Source organism: Erithacus rubecula, assembly GCF_903797595.1.
Source record: "Erithacus rubecula genome assembly, chromosome: 9".
NCBI lineage: Eukaryota > Metazoa > Chordata > Aves > Passeriformes > Muscicapidae > Erithacus > Erithacus rubecula.
The window spans coordinates 190,133-216,432 of record NC_136660.1 but is presented as its reverse complement, the minus strand read 5'-3'; the positions used below and the strand labels follow the sequence as shown (position 1 = coordinate 216,432).

The following is a 26,300-nucleotide window of genomic DNA, read 5'->3' as shown; positions in this document are numbered from 1 at the left end:
AATATCTCTCCCCCCTCCAAACAACAAATCCATTATGATTACACAGATCTGCACCTCCTGTTTTTCAAAGCAGCTGGGAAAGAACAGTCTCAAATAGCTTTTATTTTGACAAAAATACAGAAGTAATTAACTCATTTCTCAAGAAACTTAAATCACAGAAACTGTGTAGAAACTGATTTTAAGTCATGAACTGAAGGTGCAAAAAATAAAAGGTGTAAAAAGGTGCAAAAAGGCGTAAAGGTGTAAAAAAATACAGAGTTGTAAGTTTAAATGTTTGAACTCACTCAGTAGCACAGACACTTCACACTGCTATGATACTTGGAGAAACTGAGGCCTCCATGTCTATGAAATGAACAAGACCATAGCAGAGATAAGTTATTCTAAAACTGCACCTGACAACTGTGATTTTGTTTTCACAAGAACAATAATTTTTCTCCACCTAGTTTTTACTGTTTGATTTTTTTTTTTTCCAAAGCATATGAAAGATGTATAGCATACAACACAGAAACCCATAGATTACTTATGTAAACATTTCAGGTACCAAAGTAACTTTCAAAAACATACCAGCAGTTTCAAAGCTTTCTAAAGAGCTACAAGTCAAAGGCAGTTAAATAAAGAATATTACTTAGAATCAAGAATCTGATGACTACATCTAAGTTTTCACTAGCTGTGACTTCGTTTTAAAGATATTAAGCATTCTCCAGTAGTTGGACAAGGGGCAGCTTTCTGCTGACATCAGAACTGCAGCAGTACCTAACCAAATAATCTTGTTTACTAGAACCTTATCTCTTCCCATAAGAGCTACAGTTTTTTTGTGACGTGGGCACTAGCTCAAACATGCTGATTAAGATCTGCAAGTTCATTTTGTTTTCCAAAGAAACCCTGAAGCAGCACATTAGACCCTGTGCTTCTGAACTGGATTTCCCAAGAAGCTACTCCACCTCTTCTCATAATTTGAACAAAATCATTCCCCACATGTCTTTGTATACAGCTTATAAACTGAGGTAGATGTGCATGCTGCATTAACAATACATTTTTAACTATACAAAACAGTCACAGTCAGTGACAAAGCACCAAGTCCCAGACCCACAGCATGAGTGTAATGTATGTGTTTAACAGCCTTGTGCAGCCAGAAGGCCCTCTGTCACCAAGAGGCTTGGCTGCAGCTAGTGGCATTAAAGGACAACAGACATGCATTATCACAAAAACCGTCTCTTACCACCAGCTTGTGAGTCTGCACAACTGCAGGAGGAGACTGGTTGAACATTCTTGGAAAACCTCACTCAAATACAAATATGTTACACCCCATTCTGAAAGCAAGGGAGCTGAAAGCCAAGCTCAAATAGAAACACTCACATCAATCCTTGCTCCACCCTCACCCACGCAAACACAGGGGTGGCTCTGCTGGAGGAGCAGAAGGCTAAAATCAACTTCCTATTTGACAAACTTCTTGCTCTACCATGCTTTTGTTCACAGATCACCACCTATCATCTGCTTTTAATCCTTCCCAAAATGACATTTTGCCTTTGAAACAAGCTTTTTCTGTATCCCTGCTATTGCAGCTGTCTGTACTAGCCCATTTCTGTCAGAACAATGACAAGTCAGATCTGTAACCTTAATGGCAGCCAAGAAATTATTAGACAGGAAAATCTAATTCCCCGTCCACCTGCCACAGCTTGTTATATGTTTGTTCTGTATCCCCCGGCAGGTTTCCTGCAGACTGCAAAACAAAGAAAATTCTATGAGACACAAAACGCTGCCTTCAAAAAACCTCCTGCTTCATCAGCCATTTTTATATATTCTTACTATGCAAGATCACAGCTATTCTGGCTCTGCAAGACAAAGTGCAAAGGCTTCTCCTTGTGCCTACATGTAGCTCCCACTTATTACATTAGTAGGTCATGGTTGTAGACGGAGACGATAGTATTCTCAGAGATCCATACGACAAAAGTTCCTTTATTGTTCCTGGACCCTTCCTGTATAGAGAATTTGAATCTCCTGGATGTATATATGTGATTCGTTGGGGTCTTAACACACCCCTGATACATCTGCACTTAGGGTTCAATGAATTAGCTGGGATCTCTTGTATGTGTTCATATCTGTCCTAAGTGACACCGACTCAGCTTCCTGCACAAAGGACTCTGGAATCCAGCAAGCTAACAGGTGCAGTTTACAATTAGCTGTAGTAGTGACTCTGTATGGGCAGCACATGAAAAAAATCCAGACCATTAACTGTTGAGGGAAATTATCTTCAGATGTTATAAACCTGCACTTGGCTTTTGTCTCCCTGTGAGGTGTTCAGTCAGTGCTAATCACACACCAAAATAGCTTTTTGTACATTTTTTTCAATTACAGTTCCTTCATTTTTGCACCCTTTTTACAGTCACAGTTCCTTCATCTGATGTTTCTGGACTGATGGAAACCTTAAAATAAGAAGTTGGTGCAGCATCATCTTTAAAAAATCACAACCTCTGGAAGGTCTCAGCAAAGATACAGAGTTTGGAAACCTTGCCTCTTCAGCTTTAGGACATTAAATTGAAGGCAAACAGGTATCAAATGTTATGTAATGTTAATTATGGTAATTCAGTACTAGCGTCCATGGTAAGGCAGAAAAATGTACATACTGTGTTCAATACTGTGGCAACTCCCTGACTTCCGGGAAGTATAATTTAAATACATGTTAAGAACTGTTTGGGGGAGATACTGCTGGCACAAATTAAAATCCCTATTCAGTGCATTGCAGAGCTCTTTCACATCTGCAAAAAATATCTGCTAATCACTGAGAAACTGGGAAAAACAATCCCAACCTATTTTGAGCAGGCCTGTAGAACACTACAGAGCACCTGGAGAGCGAGGATTGATTTGATAACATGCACAATACAGACCTGTGTGGCACTGACATTCCCATGGTGCCTGGGAAGCAGCTTTCTGTGCAGGTCCCAATGCCCACCTCTGCACCCTTGCATGGCCCACGCACAGGAAGTTTGGGATCTGCTGTCCTACGCAAGGACATGGAGATTCAAGATACCCAGACTTCACAGGGCCAAGGGCCAAGCCTCTCACCCCTTGGACTTTTTTCTGTAAATATGCCTAAAAGTCACATAAAGGTAAGGGTGAGCAAGTGTTTAGACATTACACAGAAGTTTCTTTTTAGTCTGCTCATTTTGCCTTTTTTTTCCTCTGTTCTACTTTGATTGAGTGCTTCATATGACTAAGTGCTTTGACAGTCAACATACAGTTTCAGTCAAGTCCGTACATAAAAATGTTGTAGAATGAAATTATGTTGACATTTATTCAGTGAAAAAACAGGCTATTAATCTCCTAAATAAAAGACAATGCTGCAGTTAAATCATGAATCATCTTAAAAATAGCTTAATACAGTAATTTTAGTCTTAATACAGTAATTTTACAGTCTCCCAGAACTTGCACAAAGCATCTCATTAGAATAAATTTCTTTTATGTAATGAAGGACCACCAGATCCAGCTGGAAAGATTTTTTTTTTCCAGGGCTTTCAGTTGGTTTCCTTGGGTTAGGGTTTTGTTTATTTATTTATTTACAATTTCATGGATATTTGGTTCATTTTCTTTTAGGTTTTGCTTTGCTTTGTCTTGTTTTCTTAGACATCAAAGCTTGAATTAGACTTATAAATGTAAAAAACCCAGTTTTGGTAATTTCTTAGTGTAGAAGAATCTGAACACTGGATGCAAGATTTAATACTTTTATGACTTCCTTCCTAAATCTTGTTAAATCTTCCCTCCTAAATCTAATTTTCAAAACTGAAAATTACCACAATACTAAAAAGAGTTAATAAAAATCTCATAAAATAGAGTCAGCTACAGTCAATTTGGAAATACCCTGCAGAATTACGTGCTATAGATGAGAAAATGCTCTTGTAAAACCAGCTTTGATTATTATACATTACTGCCTGCATGTTCACAGGCACAAACAATAGAAGTCAATTATGGATTACACAGGTAAAATTACACAATCATCAGTTTGTGCTTTAAAAAGAGTGTTTCAGAAATATTTTGGAGTAAGGGAGATTGCAATCAATGTCCTGGAGACAAAAGAAAATCCGCAGAATCTGGGAAATGTGGATTCCAAAATGACAGTGAATCTGAAATGAGAACACAGCCCACACATTGTGCTTCGTGCTCAACAGCATGCAGAATGCTCTGTATTTAACATTGCACATACTGTGAAAAGATTATTTACCTGTTTGTATGTCCACTACTGAAATCATACTATAATTTGTGTTTTTGTTATTGCAATAGTATCTGAGACTTTCAATCTCTATATTAAGTCTAACTACTTTCATAACAAATAACATCCACTCTGACAGAATCCCAGAATAATCTGGTTCCAAAGGAACCCAGTTCCAATCCCCTGCCATGGGCAGGGACATATTTCACTAAAGAAGGTTTCTCCATGTCCTGTCCAACCTGGCCTTGGAAACTTCCAGGGTCATCTGTTGGAGAAAGGAACTTCTCCACTAACTACAGTATTGTGTTTTTAAACAATGATATTAAAATAACTGTGCTTTCTAAATGTGTTTCCATGCATTTATTATGTCTATTCAATGTGTTAAGCTAAACACAGGGAAAATGCCAGAATTGTGTACATAAACTGATGCTGGGCTAGACCGGAGACTCCTGTTTTCAAGCACACACCATCCATATTTTATATATGAACAGACAACTGCTTGTTTAGCAATGCATAAGAAAAATCTGTTTCAACAGCCTTTTGGGTAAAAATACACTGTAAATAGATTTTGGGGTAAAACCCCCACCTATAACACTTTTTTGCTTGTATCTCTTCATGAGAACTCATGCTATGGGTGTTATAGAAAAGCCATAACTACATTCTCTGTTTTTCCTGGCTCTTTCCTTCTTGGTCTTGTAAAAACTTACCACACAAGCCCACCTCTCTGGTAAAAAAAAAAAAAAACACTCAATGGAGAGATTAAAACCAAACCCCTGTACTTCCTTGTTACATGGTGTTTTGTCCAGTAAACAAGAAGAACAACCTTCATCCAGCATGTGAGCTGTTCTGGGCAGTACATATCCATGAATGTTGCCAGAATGTTGCAAAAATAAAGCAAGCAGACAAGACATAATCAAGAGGCAGAGAACATGACTTGTGAATTCAGACTTTGCCAAGTACTGTGTGAGTGCAGGAGGAACCTTTTCAATTGTCTTCAGAAACAACTCCCAACATGTAATTGGGTGCCAAAGGCAAAAATCCAAATCTCATTTAGCTAAACACTGGATGGAAAACTGCACTACTTGGGAGAATCATCATTATACATGCAGCCTGAATTAGGGGATTAAAAAAATTCTGCAACTGGATAAAGACACAAATAAGTGACAATGTTAGAAACACAGTCACAAGCATACCACAGAAACAATCAATCATTCCTTTTGCACTGTCATGAAACAAAGGACATGAAGCATTGTTTTGAAATGAGATAAGAAAGGTTACATAATAACATCACCCAAATCTAAAGCTGTAATCTCTAACCTTACTTTTCCATCCAAACTGTTTGTCTGTTTTCTGACTTAACTCCCGCATTCTTGCTCATAGGCTTACATATTTCCTACTCGTGACCACTATAATTTATATAGCAGCTTATCTCAAGGCAGAGTTAAGAGCTGGGAAGTTGGGGAGTTCTGCACAAAACATTACAGAGATGTTAGAATTATCTTGAACAATAATGCAGTGGCTGCTGTTGCTATTGAGCAGCAAAGGGGAAGCTTATCAAAGTCTCCAGCCATTTATGGATGTTGATGCAGAGCTTGAGCAGCCCTGGCTTTGTGTATGAGAAGAAAAACATAAATCTCACATCAAAAAGAAAACTATTCCTGTACCTATCATTGCAGAAAAAACTACTTCTGAATTCTACCAGTTCAGGAACACATTTCTCTTACTAAGCCACTAATGTTCCTTACAGCTTTTCTTTACATTGAAGTTTTAAAGTAGCCAATACACACATATTGACTCTCAGTATTTCCAAGAGTACTAAGAGTTAATAGGGATGTCTGCATATCCAATTAACCTTCCCCTGACAGCCACTCCTTGAGTATGTAAATATCAAAAGAAGTTTCCTCCTGATGGAAAGCTTTTTAAAATGCAAAACATAAGCAGCTGTTCATGGCTATATGCATCATCTCTGAGAGCTTACTTACTTTTCCCTAAGAGTAAGTAAGAAAAATTATGTAAAATTATTTTTGCTTAAAAACAGAGTATCAAGATGAAAAAAGAGGAGGATACAGCTCATTATTAAATTATTAGAAAGACTAGTTCAGTATGTAAATCTCTGATATAAGCCTGAAAGAAAACAAACCCACAAAAATCCTCTGTGTAATTTTAAATATCTGTTGTGGTGGTAAAGGATTAATTGCAATTATATTCAATTTTAAATACCCAGCCCCTTTCTTGTATACATATACAGTGCCCAGGTTGCAAATAGCTTGCCCTAATGGACACAGCCAAGTTAAATAATTGCAGAGCAGTGCTACAGAACAGATTTCACACAACACTTGATACCAGCACTACCAAGATATTCAGGTAATATAGTATTTATGTAAAACTCAAGAGGATTGTTGTTTGCTAAGAAAACCAATTGCTATACCTGGTGTCGGACAAGACGCCTGAGCATAAACTGGAAGTGAAGACAAAACAAGTTCTTACCCTCATTCCAAGAACCAAAAAACCAATCTCTTCCATCAGTGGGTACTTGCTGACCTGCTGCTGTATTTTCTCTGCTGAAGCATAAGGATCATAACTTTTCTGACCTATTTTTACATCCATTATGCAGGGCTTATTAAACTTACGGGTCACATCTTCCAGTTTTAGGTATGTATCTGTCAAAAAATAAAAAATTTTGTAAATAGTGTGTCAAAGCAAAATAATTACATAGGTTCTGCTGAGCACTTGAGAAGGAATGTGAATAGTTTAAGACTTAATATCACATAAATTCTTTAAGAATTAAATTTGTCTCTGAATGCAGACTAAATCATGGTCACTGACATCCACAAATTCTATTGCTATGAAAATCTAAATGCTTTGTTTTAAAAAATTGCAAACAACTAACATGTGTTAACCTAGCATTCAAATTCAAATTATTGCCCAGATAAAATACATGAATAGCTTTTATTAAGTCATTAACATATTATAAACAACATTACTAATCACATATAAATGCAGAGTTTTTTAGCTGTGTGGCTGATTGTGCAAGTCAGATGGTCTCCTGTGTCATTTTAAAAATGAAGTGTTCTGTCCTAGCCTTCAGGGGCTGACTTGCAGATTATTTTACTTCTTTTTATCCCACTCCTATCTGCACTCATTTCTCACTGCACACTTTTTAGAGAAAAAGCTCTTGAAATCCTAGGCTGCCTTTCATCCATTTCTAACAGCTCCTTTGGGAGGGTGGCTGGACTATGAAACCCCCAAAATACTTGAAGTGCCTTAAGATTTAAAGGAGTATCTAAAACCTGACGAAAATAATCATTACCAGCATGACTCGCCACTCACTATCAGAACACAACAAGGATATGGACTTCAGTACCCACCCAGCTCCCATACAAGTCTGCTTGGGAGACAGCTGCATCCAACTCTGGTCCTTGCCAGGACATGGCATAAGCAAGGCAACACACAGCCTCAACACCAGTCTCATTCTTCATAAGTACTTTGTAAATCTACCTGTCACCAAGCACAAACTTAAAGTCTGGTTTTCTTTCCAGTACAGTGTATTCCACAGATGTATTTCTTTGGCTTTAATGCAGTTCAAATACAAAAAACCATTGTATTATACCCCATTCCTGCAGCATGATCTAAAACGGGATTGCAAGAGAAAGCAAAACTAGTTCAAGTTTAAAAAGAGGAATGCAGAAATAACTAAATAAAGTTCAAGGTTTCAGCACATAGCTCTGAAAAGCAAAAAGCCACAGGTTTACACAGGAAGTGAGGAAAGACAGTAAATGCAAAAAAATCTCAGAAAAGGGTTGCAGTCCTTCACCACCAATTCCAAAATGCTTTGGAGCATGCTGTGAGCACTCCAGAATCAACTGCTATAAATAAAGTAATACAAATTGCTAAGATGCAATGTTTTCATCAGACCTAAAATAAGTAGTATAAAACATCTATTTCCATAGTTACCTATGGGTATCTGCAGTTGTCTACTGCATCGGTCTAATTCCTGCTTATTAACCATACAGCACCAACATTCAGCACCTCCCAAATACTTAAGTCTTAAATATCTTTCACTTCCTTGTTCCCCCACCCTGTTTCAGATGTCTTAAACTAGATTATATTACCAACATCCTAAAAATGTAACAATAAATATTTTTTCCAATTAAGCATTAAATTGCCTTTGTAGATAACACCAATTCTGGGAAACACTAATTATTTGGCAAAGCCTGTAAATTACCCAAAAATTTCTCACCTCTCTCACACTTCTTGGAATTAAATCTTTCTTGTCAGCTAACCACTAGCTCAGAATCAGGCCTGTTATTAATACACCTCTCCGCTCTCATAAAGCTGTCTGGCCTTGTTGGGTGAGCAATGCCACCCAGATAAAGCACCATACAATGCCACCCAGATAAAGCACCATACTATACCATACCACACCATTTTTCTCATCGTTACTTTAAACAAATGGATCAATAGTTTACATCCAATTTTTCTTGGCACTGTTTGATGCATATTTGCGCTGTATTCAACAGTCTAATGAAACAGCTCCTAAACCCACAATATTGGTATATACACAATAATCTTCACTTCAGCAATTACCCCTATGATATCTCCAAGCACTGAGACTAAGACAAATGAAATTAAACCTCAGATATGTATCAACTGCTCTCCATTTTCAAGTCTGTTACTGCAAGTCTCTGAAGCTCTGACCATAAATGTCCTTTTCAAGGGCATCTGTGAGTCTGCACCTCAGCCCAGGTACTGGTGCTCTCCTCCCCTCTCCTTGCTTGGTTAAACAGAAACTTGCAGATTTTTCAAGCAATTCAGACTTTTATAATTATTATGTAGTGCCGTGCTAATCCAGTGTGTTTCAGGAAATAATGTATTTGCCATCTAAAACTAGATAAAATTAACAACTCCCAGGGAGAGAGTAATTCATAAAGATTTTTATATTAAAACTAGTATTGCTAGATAGTCTTAACCACACATTTCAAGGATTTAAATTAATCATTCATCAGAGACATGCCCTGCCCTTTTCTATTTACAGGATGGCAGGAAGGTGTGGCTTGACATATTCTTTACATATTTTTTACAGTCTCAAAGGAGATAAACCAAAAGACCACCTAAATTCAGGAAGTATTCATGGCATGAACCACCGCAGACTTCAGCACAGACACACCAGTGCATTCAGTCCTCACTGAAGACAGAAGAGAAAAATCACTTGAGGTATCTGATTCTTTTCCAGAACTTGGGAGACATCTCTCAAAACATAGGAATAAGCAAAGAAGAGCCTCAATTGCCCGCCATTGTAACAAAGGAAAAAATGAAAGATTTGAAGCTGGGTTATATGTATCTATCCTATTCTCAGGTTAGGCAACAAAATTAGGTAACAGTATGAAATGAGCAGCAGTGAAGTTACTTTAAAAAAAAAAAAAGTACAGGCAACAACACTCAGAAAAGCAAGCATCACACTCAGAAAATTCAGCAGCAGATGGCTTCTACATCTTGATAACAACTTTTCCACTGCTTTGCGAATAAACTGCAAATACCCACAATGCCAGTGAAGCTAAATTTCAAATCCAACCCATTTTAGATGACCTTAGGAAAACAGCATCCCACCTCTACCTCCATTTCCTTTGCAGTAGCAATGTGATTTCAATGGAACAGGAGCTACTTTACAAATTATATTGATACTGGGAGTCCATCTTTTCTGTCACATTTCTTATATTCTCATTTACACTTCACATATTTCACCCCTTTTAGCTAGCAATTTCATCTACTCACCTATTTTTTCAGTATAGAAGCTGATGCTTCTTCCTAAATATTTCTCTAAGGAAATAAATTTTTTAAAAATTGCAATTTCTACTTACCTGTCACATGGATAGTCACAAATCAAGTTTAGAGTGGACTAAGTTTTGTTTTTTATAGAAGTCTTCTATCACCAATTTAGTAAGAATAGGAAATTACTGGATTCACTGCTACTGGGTTATATGGAGATGTGATCCCAGAGCCTGCAGAGCAATGACTGCCAAGGGAAAGGTCAGGCTTCTAATGTCAAGACTGCAGCAAACCTACAAATATATCTTCAATCTACATTTAAGAACAAGATACACATACTGTCTGCTAAGCTCCATCATCTCCAGCAACTTGGATTTCTACCAAGACTACACAAAGCTCATTAATACTACAGATAACAGAGTTGGCAGTGCAGGGTTTTGATTGAACAGTTGTACACAGCTTTCTATGAAGAGAACTCATGATAGTGCACAGCCTTTTCAAGAAGCAAAACAAACAAAATCAAAAGTTTCTCCTCCCTTAAACGGTTATTTCTACTGCCTATGTCTGAATGATTGATAGCAACCTTCCAAAACCCAGCCCCATGGTGCACAGTACTTCTGAATCCCCAAACCAAATGAGCAATGTGTCAAATTACTGTCTCTTGGTTAGACCACATATTTTAACATCTTAAAATCATACTGCAAATAGAAAATAATTATTTGCAATTGAGAGGGAACATTTAGTAAACTCTGTGACACATCAAATTGTGAGGGAAGGAAAAAGATAACTCTTGTAGAGCTATTTGAGTTAGCACCAAACAGGAAAGCATGAAGGTAAATCTGAGCTAAGAAACTGCTGGTACTACCAAAATCTTCCTTTCATTTTTTCCTGTAGATATTACACCATGTCTTTGGATACTGTCTTACTACTTCTTTGGAAAACAAGTCTATCAAGTGACAGCATAAGCAGAAGAAGACAGAGTTATTTTAAAGGAGCATGGCATCTAGTTTGGTGCCCACGTACTCAGACAGACTCCATGGCATCCCTTTTTTTCTGTGTGTTCCAGAAGCTCCATTTCCCCAGTGTGAAGGCGGAAAGTTCCCAGAAGACAAAAGAATGTTTAATACAAAAATGTCTCTTCCAGAGTAAATAGATAATCTTCCAATTGTTCTACCAAAACAGCCTTTTCTTCCTGACCCTTAATGTTATACAAACACAAATTTTAAGACACTAGATCTTCATTCAAACAAGTAACAGAGGATGACAAGCGAAACTCCCCACCATGGCATCTGCTGAAATAAGTGCTTTGGGTGGTAAGGCACAGTGATAGGATTCAACCTCTGGAGAAACAGCAGCAGATTCTAGTTTAAATATTTCCTCAGTCTCAGAGTACACATCTTTCCTTTCTTCCACACCTACAAAGTGCTTCTTGCCTTGATCGCCTGGCTGAACATAACCGTGCAACCAGCCCACTCCTCCACCATGACCCCACCCTGAGCAGGAGCTCTGGGGCAAGGTGCATCAGGTCCAGCTACTCAGGAAACCCTTGCTGCACAGCCACACCCAATCTTTCCTGGGAGGAAGACTCCAAAGATCTAATCCAGCCACAAGACTGAAAAATAGAACTAATTATTAGAGGGAATGTTAGTGGTTTCCAAAACAAGTCCAAAAAAACCCTAAGGAGCTCACAACTGCCAAAAATTAGTATCCAGCAAATGTTTCCAGGAGGTTTGGATTAAGAGATTAAATTAGAACAGTACCATTTGGTGTAGTAGGTGGTGACCAGACACCAAAGTATTTTGGAAGATATTCCCGTAGCTCCAGAAGAATGCTGTCGCAACAGTTGGAGTCATAGACCTGAAATAAAATAGGGAGGGTTGGAGAGATCATAATTTTAAACATTTATTTTTGCTGGTGGGGGAGTGAACAAGTAACTTCATGGTATACTTGGTAGCTGGCTGGGGCTAAACCATGACAACTTCCAATAGTCCTGTAATTATAGTTTCTTACAGACTTTGTTTTCCTAAGTCTAATATACTTACCTTACATTTAAAAAACATACAAGATGAAGATGATAATTACCACAGTCCAACATAAATGAATAGTATCCTCTCTTTCAAATTTTAAAGTGGCAACGATGCCAAGCACAATTTATGTCTTAACTTGAATAAAAATCAGAACTGTAACTGTTAAATTCAAAGCCTTCACCTTCAACAGGTGATCTCACATTTGCCTTCAAGACTATATAGGTAACTGCTTCATATTCTATACCCAAATCTTTTAAATTTATATCAGGCAAAGTACGGAAGTGCAGACTAGATAGCATTTTCCTGTCTTCTCCAAGACAATTCATGCTGTAGCTACATCACACAGACTACCTGCAATTCAAGTATATTTCTTTTCATTTGCTTTAACACTTTCAACAATTTTTTCAACTTCCATAGTAAAAATAGTAACAGTTTGGAAACAGCAGCAGGTTTATATTCCTGAAGGAACAACTCTTTGCAGTTAAAATCAAGTTTTGGATACTATCTGTTATGGAATTGCATGACTCTTACCAGTTTGTGGCATCGCTAAGAGGGTTTCAAAACCATTCCCTTGCCCAGATTCCCCCCATCTCACCAATGATGTAGTTCCAGACATAGGTGACTGCCTAAACCCACTTCCACATGCTCTGTAGACCAAAGGATCTATATCCACACCAGTAGGGGTTACAGTGACTGTTACTGCATTTAGGAACCATCTCATCCCACTCCCCATAGAGATCTTCCAGTTGTGCTGCTATTAGAGTGGTGTCCTTCCCTTCACCCATACCATGGCCACACAGCAATACCTATGGATGTTGCACAGTGAATGAGGCATGTTTAGGGTTCTGCTGTCTCTGCAGTGCAGCCAAACCCCACTGCAAAGCTGCCAGCGAGACAAAAAAATGTCAGGTGTTAACAGCTCTGCAGACTTGGCTCAGCTCATTGTGCCAGGCCACATTTAACTACAGGGGGGGATACCTAGCAATAGAAACTACAAAAGGGAGGTAATGCAAAATATATGCCTGCAGTGTTGTTACATTAATACAGCTATGGAGGAAAAAAAAAAATAGACCTGAAGTGCAGATGCTATTTGGAGCACCAAGGCAAGCCTTGGCTATCCTCATCAGTGCCAGTAACTCAAGATAGCACCTCATGCAGCAGCAGTGTTAATATTAGTTAATTGAGTTTGACCTAAATCTCAAACTAAGTAAACTCAAATCACCAGCGTGCTTCTAATAGAAGGACTACTCCACAGCTAATGGAGGGCTTGCACCAGCCACAGTTCTGACACCCTCACTTGTTAGTGGGCAGTTACCAAGAGCATGATACACCCACGCTGACTGTATGCTAAGATACTGAATTCGACCCACTCTTTTAACTCATAGCATATGCCCCATTCAAAAGATTGTAATGGAAGGGACAGAATCTTGAAAGCTCAAACCACCCAAATATGCACAGTGTATCGTAAAACACTAAGGTACACCCAACACCACACCCTCTGCCACTACTGTTGATATCGTAACTATATAGAAATTGATTGCAGTGTATCTTTTAAGACATGGTGTCACATCACAGGGCCCTGATCTCTCCTCATGTGTCATGGTTCAACAATCTGGCCTGACCGCTGAGGATGACACATAACTGTATGTCTAAGTCCAGTTTCCCTCCAAATTACCATCCATTTAAGTGCATGACAGCCAAGTCATGCATTTAAATTAGCAAATGCAAGATTTACAGATGCTAGGGCAACCTTAACCCCCTCTTCCATTTGGTATATACTATATCACAGACTAATTACCTGAGCACACATGGCATTCCCCTCTGGACTTCTATATCAGCCAGCTATACCAGGCAAGTGCAAGGGTCAAAAAATTGAGGCTAAAACAGCAGCTGTGATTTTAGCAATTCATGTCTGCCTGGTTCTACAATTCAGATAGCTCTGGCTTTTTTTTTTTAATTGATACCATCATGGTTTGAGTTGTGTGTCCACAGAAACTGTTTCCACAAAAATGACTGGCATTGAGCCAGCTCTGCTTATATTCGAAATCTCATACCACAATAACTTCAGAAGTGAAATATTTGTGAGTGTTGTTCCACTAAATGTTATTATACCAAATTGCTTAATTTACTACCTAATATGCAGCCATATTTAAGAGACTGCAATAATTTTCACTGAAAATACATACAGAAAGAAAGAGTGTTTAAACAAATAAGGATCTATTCCCACAATCTGATCACATAAATGGATTTTCAAGTAAAGATGGTACACACTTTTGACAAAGTCAAAAGTCTCTCAGGAGTCAGGAAAAAAAAAAACCAAACACATAGTAATGGGTTGGCCATCTTACCTTCCATAAAATGAAAGCTGTGAAAATAGGCCTCAAAAATCTCACAGAGAGACACTCATTTGGTCATGTGTATCAACAAGTCAAACTCTAATAATGCCAAAAAATGGCAGATCTTATTTCATCCACATTTGCATTTTACATAGTCCAATTTAGGCTTGGCCCGAGCAAGATTTGAAGCCCCAGGCATGGAAACATATTTAGAAGAGACAAAGCAAACACTAACCCATTTTGAGGGTGTAGTAGAGCTTCAAATCTTCAACAGCCAAGAGAACCACCCAAAAGGCTGCAGTCAGGCACAGCCACCAGCAGCAATGCTGAACCAATACTATAAAACTAAACTATACTATAACACTATACTATAACACTAAACTATATAAATACTATACACAGGCACCATCTGCAGCAGGTTACTCCAAAACCGTTAGAAATAAGTTGGGTAGAGACAGATTATCCAGTCCCTCTTTCTTTCCCACAACAACTTACTGCAGAGGCAAGGCAGTAAAGGATTTTCAAAAACGTAAGCAGGCATTTGGCCATACCCCATCAGAAGTAAAAGAAGGCTCACAAGACAGCAAACTCACATCTGATCTTTCATTCCACAAGATTCCTGGGCAACTAAAGATTAACAACAAACCAAGTTTAAATTTGCTTACTCTACTCACACTTCCCTACAATTTCTGCAAGTCACCCTGCTGAGCATGGAGGAGGGTAGTGGACATGTAAGAGCCTTTGTTGCAAAACCAGAGATCATGTTTCATCACCAATCTCTTTCCTTGGAATTGAGCTTTTTCTTGCCCTTCAGCCTCTCCCCTGTTCACAACTCACTAGCACAGTCAGGTATGTTCAGCTTCAACTGCATAGGAGCTGGCGTCTTCAATTAACTTGAGAGCATTCTTAAGTCAAAGACAATTCTTAAAGATACTCAGGAGAACATAGAGATTGTTGCCCTCACAAATACCTGTTAAGCAGCCTCTTAAAATAGGTAATGAGATTAAATGAACGGTCAAAAAATACATGGCAAATTGCAAATCAAGGTCTCTACTCCGTAATTTAATCAGAATTCATTTCAGTTGTATCAAAATGCATGTACAACACACTCTAGCAGAATTCATACTACATTAGGTAGTCTCCACTAGAGGCCAAAATAAAGAGAACATAAACTAAAAAAAAACAGTTAAGACATACTACTATTGGTCATCTGGTAAGGAGCTTTCAATTTTAACACACTAAACATTTATCACGTTCTTATTTTTCCTTTCTCCTTGACAACACGCTCAACAGAGCTGGAGAGAAGCTGACCTGAAGTTGCCCATTGCAAAACTCAAGCTACCAGCAGGCAAGGGAGATCCAGTGACTTTCAAGGCAGAAAGGCAATTACTACTCCCTAGCAGAAGAACAGTACAACCAGCTTTCTCATCTGTCTTCACAACTACTGTGCCAAAAGGCAGCTCTGTTACTGAAATGCACTATGTGCTGCAATATGGATATTGCTTGGGATTTTGAGGGAAGACACAGAGGTGGTCAGAAACCACCAGCATCATCACATCAAAGCTCACAGACCCAAAAGCAAGTTAGGCAAAGCCAGCAGCCAGAGTGTTTTAATACAAACTCTCTGCTCCAAGAATATTTTTTTAAGTAGCTCCAACTATTCAAGCTTAAATTATCACTGAAATTACTGAAAGTTGAATGGTAGAACAATACAACAAAAGGGAAAAGTGGCTAGTATGGTTGGCCCACTTTCTGAGAACATCTAGCTTTACTCTTTTTTCTTTCCCAGAAAGTAATCAGGTCCCAGCTAAATATTTACACAGAGGAGTGGGAGAGAACAAGAGTTGGGAGGAATCCTGAAGCACTTACACTTAAATAAGCAAAATTTAATTTTACATTTCAAAGAGACAGAAACAAGAACCAAGTCCTGACAGACATAGGCTGGCTTCTTTTTCTTAGGACTGGAAGAGGCAGCTGTTATTTGGAGCCATGACATGGCAACACCACTAGAACCAGCTATGACAATTCTGATGTACAGCAAAAAGGGAGAAAAAAAAACCATATCCACTGAAAGCTGTCCAATCTGCAGGAGCCCACAGAAGGAATGTATTGCAGCAACTACATGCTGGGGCAGACTGATGGTAGGTTCAGCCACTCAGAGACAGCACTATCATAGGCCTATACACATTTCCATGCCTCCCCACCAACAGTGACAGCATACAGCTGGTCCCACAGCCTCGTGAGCACCTTAAACTGGCTCACTGTCCACGTGCCAGACCAAAGCATTCCATTTTAACTGCCATTTACAGAATTGCAGAATCAAAGGATGTTAAGAGTTGGAAAGAACTCAAAGATGATGTAGTCCCAAATCCCCAGGCATAGGCACGGACACCTTTCACCAGATCAAGTTGCTCAAGGTATTGTCCGACCTGTCCTTGAACATTGCCAGGTTTGGGAAAGTCAGACCTCCCTGAGCAACTTGCTCTTGATGCGGGGTGTCTCTCCAGTTACCTTGAGGCCTCCTCAGATACTGAAAGGTGCTATAAAGTCTCCTCACAACCTTGTCTTCTACAGGCTGAACAGCCCCAACTCTCTCAACCTGTCTTCACAGGAAAGGTGTTCCAGTCCCTTCAGCAACTTCACAGCCTTCTCTGGACCTGATCCAACAGTTCCATGTCCTTCTTATGTTGGGGACGCCAGAACTGTATGCATCACCCCAGGTAAGGAGACAGCAGAGTAGAGGGGGAGAATCCCCTCCCTCAACCTGATGGTCACAATCCCTTGGATGCAGCCTAGAATTCCACTGGCTTTCTGGACTGGGAGCACTCGCTGCCAGCTCATAAGTTTTTCAGCAACAATCATCCTCAAGTCCTTCTCCTGGGGCTGCTCTCAATCTCTTCTCTGTCAGTGTTTGGGATTATCCTGATCCAGGGGCAGAACCCTGTACTTCTCTTTGCTGAAACCTCTATGGGGTTTCCATTGCCTACTTCTTAAGCTTGTCAAAGTTCCCCAAAATGGCATCCCTTCCCTCAAGTACGGCATCAGCAACAATATTCTCATATTACATGCCTGTTTGGGTTTTCTTAATCTGGAAATTAGAATTCTTTCTGGAGACTGAATTTATTTTGTTTTTCTTTCAAATAGACAACCTCCACTTTCCTCAATCTCATTCTACCAGCTCACCAACCATATCTTACTTTTAAATGAACTTACAATGAAAAAGGATTTTCTGTATAACATCAACACATATTAATAAGTTGATCCATATTCTGAAACATTCATAACTGAAATCTAAATAGTATTTGATCCAGGCTGAAAAAACACTTGCATCACCCTCCAGCAGAGCAGGAACACTTTGCTGAGTCTTAATTTAACATAGTATGCACTTTACACCAATGCATTTACACTTTAATTTCAACCAGATCTACTCTTGGTAAGGAATCTTCCTCAAAATCAGGCTGCTAAGAGAACTGGATTTTTTTCCTGCTGATTTGCATAGACTATAGACTACTCAGTCCATTGCCAACTCTGCCCACTAGCTCTACAATTGCATTAAATTGCAATAATGGCCTTTTACTCTCTCCCTTTTTAAAGGGTTTCTTAGATGTGTAAAAGCAGGCTGTAGTTAGCTGTAGTTTATTCTGTGATACACTGTCCTCAAAGCGCATGGGAAACAGACGCACAACAGACCCTTCCAGGTTAACTTTCTACTGTGCGGTGTATTTCTTCCAAACTTGTTTTTGCTGCAGAGTGCAAGAACCACAAAAATCTGCCTTATTTTCCAGCTCCTATTGTCCAGTCATTTAGCAGTGAAGTACAAAAAAGGTACTTATAAAACAGTAGTAGGAACTCAGCAGATTCTTTGTCCTTCATCTCTTAGACAACTCCTCATGTGAAAAAAGATCTGAATACCAGCCATGCCAATATTTCACAACTTTGTCAAAAAGGCATTTTCTTCTCATTAGTTAAGAATTACTATGTGTCCTTCTTTACATATGCCCAGACTCATGGTTTAGAGGCAACTTCACATGCTGGTTTGCTCATTTTCCCAGCAAAACAGCAACCCTTTTAGACAATTCCTCAGCAGAGGAATGATGCTGAGGGCAGAAATGAACTGCAGCAGAACATGTTCCTTATGTTTGCCAACAGGTAATTTGTACACTTCAGTACCAATATCTCTGCTGTCAATGCAGCAGATCCAGATGTATCACAATGAGGCACAGCCAAAGATCCTTTTGAGCTACAGCTCCAAGTACAGTAGTAATGAAAGGCAAGGGCAAGGCATTGCATCTCAAGATGTTAAGAAAACCAGGCATACTGTACTTTTGTCCATACAAGTCTGAAAATCAAAACCTTAGCCAGAGACGTGATCAAAGGATATGGATACTTCAGTACAAAACAGCAGTACAATGGCCATCATCCACTCCTTTTTCAGCCAAGGATAATCATTAAGTCAAGAGTACAAAAGCACTTAACTTTGCTTACAAAATAGGATAACTTATCCTGAAACAAAATGCACTTTGTCTCCCCAATCTCTTTCCTTTCCTGTCAGTAGCAGAGAACAGTTTATGGAACACAGGCTGCCTTATCATGATTTATGCTATATAGGCTTAAAGGGAGCTGAGCCTTATGAGTCAGCTCTTGTAATTCTGTGCAAATTTAGGCCAAAATCCATCTTTCAGACTGCTGGGTTCATTCTATGCCATGGAAAGAGAGAGAAATCACCACAAGTCTTCTGCACTGCCTGAAGCTGCTGGAATACTAATTAAAATTAGTAAGAAAAAAAAGCAAGCATCAAGCAGGAATGAAAAGACATAGCCCAGGAGCTGCAGCAGGTTATTGAGAACAAAAAATAATAAAAAGAGTAAGGAGATTACTGCTAATGGTCCAAATGGGCACAATTCCTGAACATTTCTTCTCTGTAACCCCAGAAGCACAAGGAACTGTGGCTTCAGAAATATTAACGTAAATGGGTCTCACTAACACATTATCCTCTGGTTACAAACGCAAAGACTGACTGTTAAAAAACAGACAGCAAAAGTTGCACAAACAATATCCATTCTGCCTTGTATCAAGCTGTAAAATAAGCTAGTGAGTTCTTGAGGGAAAGCAAAACAAACACAGGTCATTGCCCTATGGAAGCTGCATTTCAATGAGTCTAAGGAAGCTTCAGAACAATTGTGTAGGCAACCACAAAACCATTCCTCCCTAGCTTTCAAGTGCCTCTCACCTAACCATTGTAAAGCTCTTTTACAAGTCAGCTATTTGTGTCTCTTATATCCTGGCTTTGTTTTTAGGACACATGAAAAGAGTGAAAAACATTTTCTGCTATCTCCACCGATAACAACTTCCTTGCATTCAGATTCCGGTCAGCAGGACTCAAACCCTGAAACTGGACTACTGCTACAGCAGTTAACAGAGCCATCACTAACTGGGCATGGGTGGAAGATTTGTTAACCAGAAGAGCCAAATGATTAGCTGAATTATCTTTTCAAGATGCTGTGTATGGGTTATCAGCTCCCTTGGTTCACAAGCATTGGCCAGAGGTAGGAGGTTACCGGAGCTGAGCTGGGACTGGGAGAACCCTGTCCACCTCCTTCAATCCAACTCCCCAAAACCACCCTTGCACCTGGGACAGAACTATCTGAGCATTTGAGTACAACTCGCGTTACTGTAGCCTTGGAAATCTTATAGCATTTGCAGCTATGTTATTTGAAGCCATGACATGGCAACACCACTAGAACAGCTGTGACAGTTCTGATGTACAGCAACCAGGAAAAATAAAACAGTATCCACTGGAAGCTGTCCATGCTGCAGCTTTCTCAGGACAGTTTTCAGCAGGCAGCAGGAGGAGGGAAAGTATACTGGACACCCCCAAAATGTTTTACAGTCACCACAGGAAAACTGAAGAGCAATTCAAATAAAAGTCTACAGGAACATTTATTGATCTGTTAAGCATAAAATCACAGTTTATTATCTGCTCCAGAAGCAAACTTTAAACTTTAGTAGGCCATGCTCAGAAAAGTTACACACAGTAACCAACAGGTTTACAATCGCACTGAGTGAAATCCAAGATCAGAAGTGAAACAGTAGCCATTTCAAAACAGTTCAGCAACCTTCTCTTGTTCTAATGAACATTAAGAAACACTCCATCTCTTCACATTTAACACACAGCCTGGAGGAAACCTATCTTTGTGCACAGTCACAAAGATAACAACAACTGTAAATTCTCTCTTCTTTAGTTTTCATAGAATCACAGAATGGTTTGGGTTGGAAGGGACCTTAAAGACATCTTGCTCCATTCCCCTCATGGAATCATGGGTAGGGACACTTTCCACTATCCAAGGTTGCTTCAAGCCCTGTCCAACCCGGCCTTGAATACTTCCAAGGACGGGACAGCCCAAACTACTCAGGACAATTTGTGCCAGGCCCTCACAACTCTCACAGGGAAGAATTTCCACCCAATATCTCATCTAATCCTATCCTCTGGCAGTGGGAAGCCACGCTCCCTTGTCCTGTCCCTCAAGGCCCTTGTCCAAAGTTCCTCTCCAGGCTCTCTTGGAGCCCTTTTAGGAACTGGAAGGGGCTCAAAGCTTTCTCCAGAGCCCTTTCTCTCAGGGCAGAGAACCCCAATTCTCCCAGCCTTTCCTCATAGCAGATGTGTTAGAGTCCTCTCATCACCTCACCAGAGAAGGATTTCTCTGGATTCACTCAAAGAGGTCTATGTTCTTCCAGGGACATCAGAGCTGGAGGTAGCTCTGCAGATGGGGTCTCACCTGAGATGGTCAGCATCCCCTCCTTGGAGCCCAATCTCTATTTTAGCACCAACAAAAGCAGCTGCCCTATTTAACACTTGACATTCCAGCATCCACCCTCTCCTACAGGAAAACAGTTTCTGCAATGCTACATCCTTGACATGACAAACTAAGGAAAGCCCTTAGTACTTAGCCCTTAATGCTGAAGAGCTCTGAAATTCAAAGACAGAGATATGCTAGCACAGAGTGCTCTGGAGGACAGCCTGGCATAGCTGAGACAGGAGCTCCGCACCCAGCTAAGCAGTGGGCTACCTCATACAGTGGCTACACTTATTTTTTTCAAATGACACTATACTAATAGTGAGTTTTTCAACTCACTTGGTGCAACAGATCACCATAGGAGTGCTGATAGGTTTCCTCCTTCTATCAACAATGCTGAACTAAATCAGAGTATTTAATCATGGATAAATGAATCCTAGCCTAAATCAGGCTGAAGCCAAATCCTAAGACACACTGAGGAGCAGGCCACTTCTGTGGATTTCTTGGCATGCTTGCACAGGCAGCCTACCATAAGCTCACACTGCCTTGCCTTTTACCAATTTAGATTCTCTAATTCAAAAGACTGCCTTTTCAAGCAACACTATTTCCCTGTTCCCACATCACTGTATATTGCTCCCTTCCAAAGCCCTTTAAAAGTAGTCCTTCAGAGTACCTCCACCTACACTTTCTCACAGAGCATTGCCATTACACAGAATCAATTAATCAGGAGTGTAGCTAGCCCTTAAATAAACACCACCCTTACATCTCCATTAGCTTAATTCTCTTGTTGCTCATACCAATTGAAAACAAAGTATTTTGTAGCTATTAGAGGTTAAAAAAAAAATCTCTTTTTTTTTTTTTACACAAATAAGGGTACCAGAATACCAAGTAAAACACTCCATGGTTATGCAGACAATGTTTGTAAGGAGTTCATGCCCTCAGGTACAGAAAGGGAGTTTGCAGAAACAAAATTAAAATGTTATTATTTTTATTAGATTATTATTCAGATTTACAGAACTCAATTAGCAAGTGGATATTACAGCTAGAAAGTCACACTGCAATGAAAAGTTAAGTAGTGCACAGCTATTAACAAACCAGTACCAACAGCTCATTGTTCTACTGTTTTATCATAGAAGGTATTCATTATAATCTTGTCATAATCTGTTTTTCCCCTCCCTCATAACACATGACAATCCCCTTCCCTAGCAGTAGAGAATGAGACATAGTGCTACAGAGGTAAAAGATTGGTTTATTTGGTGAAGTAATCTCTTACCAAAAAAAAAATCTCTGGGTTGTTCTTTTGACTGCTAAAGGGAGTCAAACATACTATGAAGAAAATAGAAAGGCAACCTGACAGCAGCCCGACTAGGAATTACTTCAGCAGTTTTCCAGATTTGACAGAGACCCGTGAAATTCTTGCAAATTTCAGCTGCCACCTGCTTCTGAGCAAGTTTTGGATCACTTATTAGTGTTTTGCAGTAAATGTCTTGCTCAAGTTTCCATTCCAAAATGGAAACCAGTTTTGCTTGGGCTCCGCTGGTAAGTACTTAGCATCAGGCTGAACAGAAAATAAGCCATCAATAATAAGGGAAAAAACATCTGATTCGCAGACACAGACTTTTACCTCTGTTATGTTCATGCATCGAGCTGCAAGCAAATCCAGCAGTTTCAGAAGAGAAGACTTTCTTGGTCCAAACAGAAGATAATATCTACTGGGTATAACATTAAATATATCAGAGTTCTAGTCAAACTTGTTTCTTAAATCCTCATTATCATCTATCATGACACATTCCCTGCAGCCTTCAGCTCACAAGCACTAGACTGCACACTGAAATACCACTTCCTGGTTCTTGGAAGGCACTTCTGCTTCAGATCTGTGATAGCTGCTCTCCAGCTGACTCATGCAGCTGAAACTGAGACATGCTGATCTTCTTGCTACCATAAACTACAGTGCTTCTCAGTTAATTCACATGAGGAGGTGTGCTATTCCAGGAGGAAAGATACCCCCCCTTGTTTCTGGCCCAGGTACTGGGGCACTAATTTTCATTCATGGTAGTATAAGGTGGGATGCAAAGGGAGCAATAACTTACCGACCTACAGGAAAACAGTTGTAAGCACATAAGCAGAAATTAAAAAAAAATAAAAAAAACAACCCTGCAATTAATCCGCATATACTAATGGACAACCACCATCTTTGATCTTACCAATCGACCTACTGTTTTGCAGTGACAAAGTGACAGCTTGGGACTCATCAGTCTTATTTCACTTGTTTCATTTCTGCACAGTTTCTCACCATCTCCTGCGCACAGCCACATTTCAACAATTCCCAGTCTCAAGGAGCAGTAAAATTATCCTTCCCTCAATCTCTGGAGGCTCATCAGCCTTCTCCAAGGTGATAATGTCTCTTTGATTACAGCCCACAAGATGGGCTGAACTCAGTCACCAAAGCAGGGCAGCCTTACTGTTGTTCCCACTGCTTGTTAGCTTAGTCACCTAAACTGCCAGAAGACTACCAAAACAAGGAAGCTTTGCCATCTTTTAAATGCGTCAAATCAGTTCATAAACATCCAAAAAAGTACAATCATGGTGCAAGGTAAATGGCAGGAATGGGAAGAAAGACATTTCCCTTTTGGCAACAATGAGCTATTGGATCAGCTCAAGTTGCATGTGAAACCGCACCTTACCGTGAACCTCCCAACCCAGAGCAATTATCATCCTATAACAACAATATATAGTGCTTATGTTGTCTAAAGCCCACATGACACAGTTCTTGTCTGAGAGTAAACATGATAGCAGTTAATAATTGAAAAGCAACAAATCCCCAAGACCTTTCTCCTGTACTTTTACCAACACAACACACATGTATGTGCTCTCCCCTTCCCTTCTCCTACTAAAACACCTAGTCCACACACAACTAATCACATCTACCCCTTTCCCTTTCTCTGTTATTTTTCAAGAATTACCCAATCCCTTTCCAAGATAACAAAAAAAAAAAAAAAAAAACAACCAAAAAACACCCCAAAAAAAGCCCCAGTGTTAAAAGCAACCCAGCAAGGTCTTAGAAGACACAATAGAAGCTTACTTCACAAGTTACTAACATTGAGATCTGACTTCTTCACAGCACAGTAACAAGCACATTAGCATAGACATCCCCTTCTTGCCCAGGGTCTTGATTACGGTTTGTCACATGAGTCTAGGCTAAAACGGGCAAAAATTACAAAGTCTCTGATGTGAAGAGTTCATGTCCAAGCAATGCCTGAACTTAATCCCTCTTACCTACTGGCTTTAGGCAGGGACAGCATGCTGCTGTCTTCGCCTGAGGATTTCACCACATAGTAAGTAGCCTGGTGCTCAAAGGAGTCTGTTCAAGCTTTCTCCTTCTACTCAAGTTACTATTCAGGCTGTACAGCATATTTCTTAACCTCATCTCAATGAGAGTCACAGAGAAGTTCAGCAAAATATTTACATTTAACTGGTTCCTAGTAATTCAAGAGTTGCAGCTCTATCCAATCATGAGAATTATCAAATAATGCAAGTATGCAAACACAATGTTCACTTAAAGCACCTTGCTTTGTTTACGTGAGACATTTTCATGAAATCTGAAAGGTCTTTTGGCAACTTAAATAAATACTCTTTTAGAGAAAAATAAACCAACCATCAAAATCCAAGCCATTTACCAGAACAAGTAGAGGATATCAAGACTCCTCTTACACCAAGTGGGAAGATTTTGATAGTTCTTTGTACGTAATAAGCCATGGAAAGGCATGGCATATCAATCTGACATACGAAAACAACATGACAGACTACCACCAGCAGGTAGAACACTGCAGGCTATAGAAACTGTTCACAGGAAAGCAACAGCTTTCCTGGTCTTCACTTGTTAAAGTTACTGATAAAGCAAACTAAAGATGAGCAATAGGAAAATACAACAACTGAAGTTAAAACAACTTGGGAGTTTTGATTTTTATTGCCTTTTTAAAGGAGTGGAGTTTTAATAGTAAACAGAGCAATACTTCTAGCAGTAAACCAGGCTATGAAGAAGCATAAAACATGCTAAATTTAGATGTAAGAAATTTTGAAAGACTTAGCTACGTGAGAAAGTTTGGATCAAACATACAACTTTTTAAACATAGACAGGAGATAACATTTCTCAATAAAATCTTAAGATGCTGTGAAAGTCTGACATCCTATGAACAAATAAGAAAGCTTAAGTCCTGTGAATTAAGTAGGACTGGCATGAGGACTGACATGCAAGGAGCAGAAAGTTCCAAGGCAGAGTATTTGGGCAGCACTTTCTCAACTGCAATGATAAGGAGGTACTTCTACAGGAAGGGCATCCCTCATTTTACCTGGAGCAAGCCAGCCTCCTCCACACTGTGTGACCCTCACCTTGTTGTAGAACTCTTGCTCCCTGGGACCACGTGGTGGTGGCTGCAACTGTTTCAAGACGGTTCCATCTGGATGCTGTAGTATGCCTAGAAGAGAAGCATTTTCTTCAGGGCTTAGTTTTAAGAGGTGCAACTTTCTTTTTGCCTTTTTTTTTCTGCTTTTCAGAAATAGTGACTTCACCATCAAGGACAGCCTATTGAAAAGCTGCTACTACTTCCACTGCATACACAGTAGAGACAAAATTGTCAGCTCCTACAATATAACACTTAGCAGAGGTTTGCTTGCATTTCTCTCATTTCTACCCACTGAATAACTTCCTGGGTGTAGTTCTGCCCAAGGCCAACACAGTACTAGGATTTGACATTAAAACTTCCACCCTCAAAACACCCATCATTAACGAAAAAAGAATACATAGACACTCCCTTTTTAAAAAATTCATAAATTGTTTTCCAACAACGCGTAGATGTTAAAGGAGTACCATATTTAATGCATTTCTCACTACTAGAAGAGAAATAAATGTCCTGTGGATGCACATCTATACTAGGGGCACAGAAAGTGCCAGTAGAAAGTGTCTTTACTACAAGAAGTAGCATCCGTACAGCACTCCAAGCCATCAGATGCTACTATTTGTATCACCCATAATTACAGTACAGAATTTCATCTCAGCCAGACAACACCATCATCAAGCCTGCACAAAATCCCCCTCCAAAATACCCTCATGAAAGAGTCTTATGACTCTCCAGTCATCAGTATTTCTGAATATCTGCAGAAGAAATGCAATTGA

General features: G+C 39.5%; 1 protein-coding gene across 2 annotated transcripts in view; it reads right to left on the bottom strand.

Moving 5' to 3' along the window:
- The window catches only part of IPMK (inositol polyphosphate multikinase), a 37,841-nt gene that overhangs the window by 7,657 nt on the left and 3,884 nt on the right, over positions 1 to 26,300 (bottom strand). Inside the window, exons 2-4 of one of the 2 annotated variants that reach the window (XM_079312527.1) lie at positions 25,517 to 25,602; positions 11,731 to 11,827; positions 6,692 to 6,864 (exon numbers count right to left, since the gene is read on the bottom strand). In XM_079312527.1, the coding sequence (XP_079168653.1) occupies positions 6,692 to 6,864; positions 11,731 to 11,827; positions 25,517 to 25,602 (356 nt within the window). Of the gene's footprint in view, positions 1 to 6,691; positions 6,865 to 11,730; positions 11,828 to 25,476; positions 25,603 to 26,300 lie in introns of both variants that reach the window. The other variant, XM_079312528.1, reaches the window with a different exon arrangement.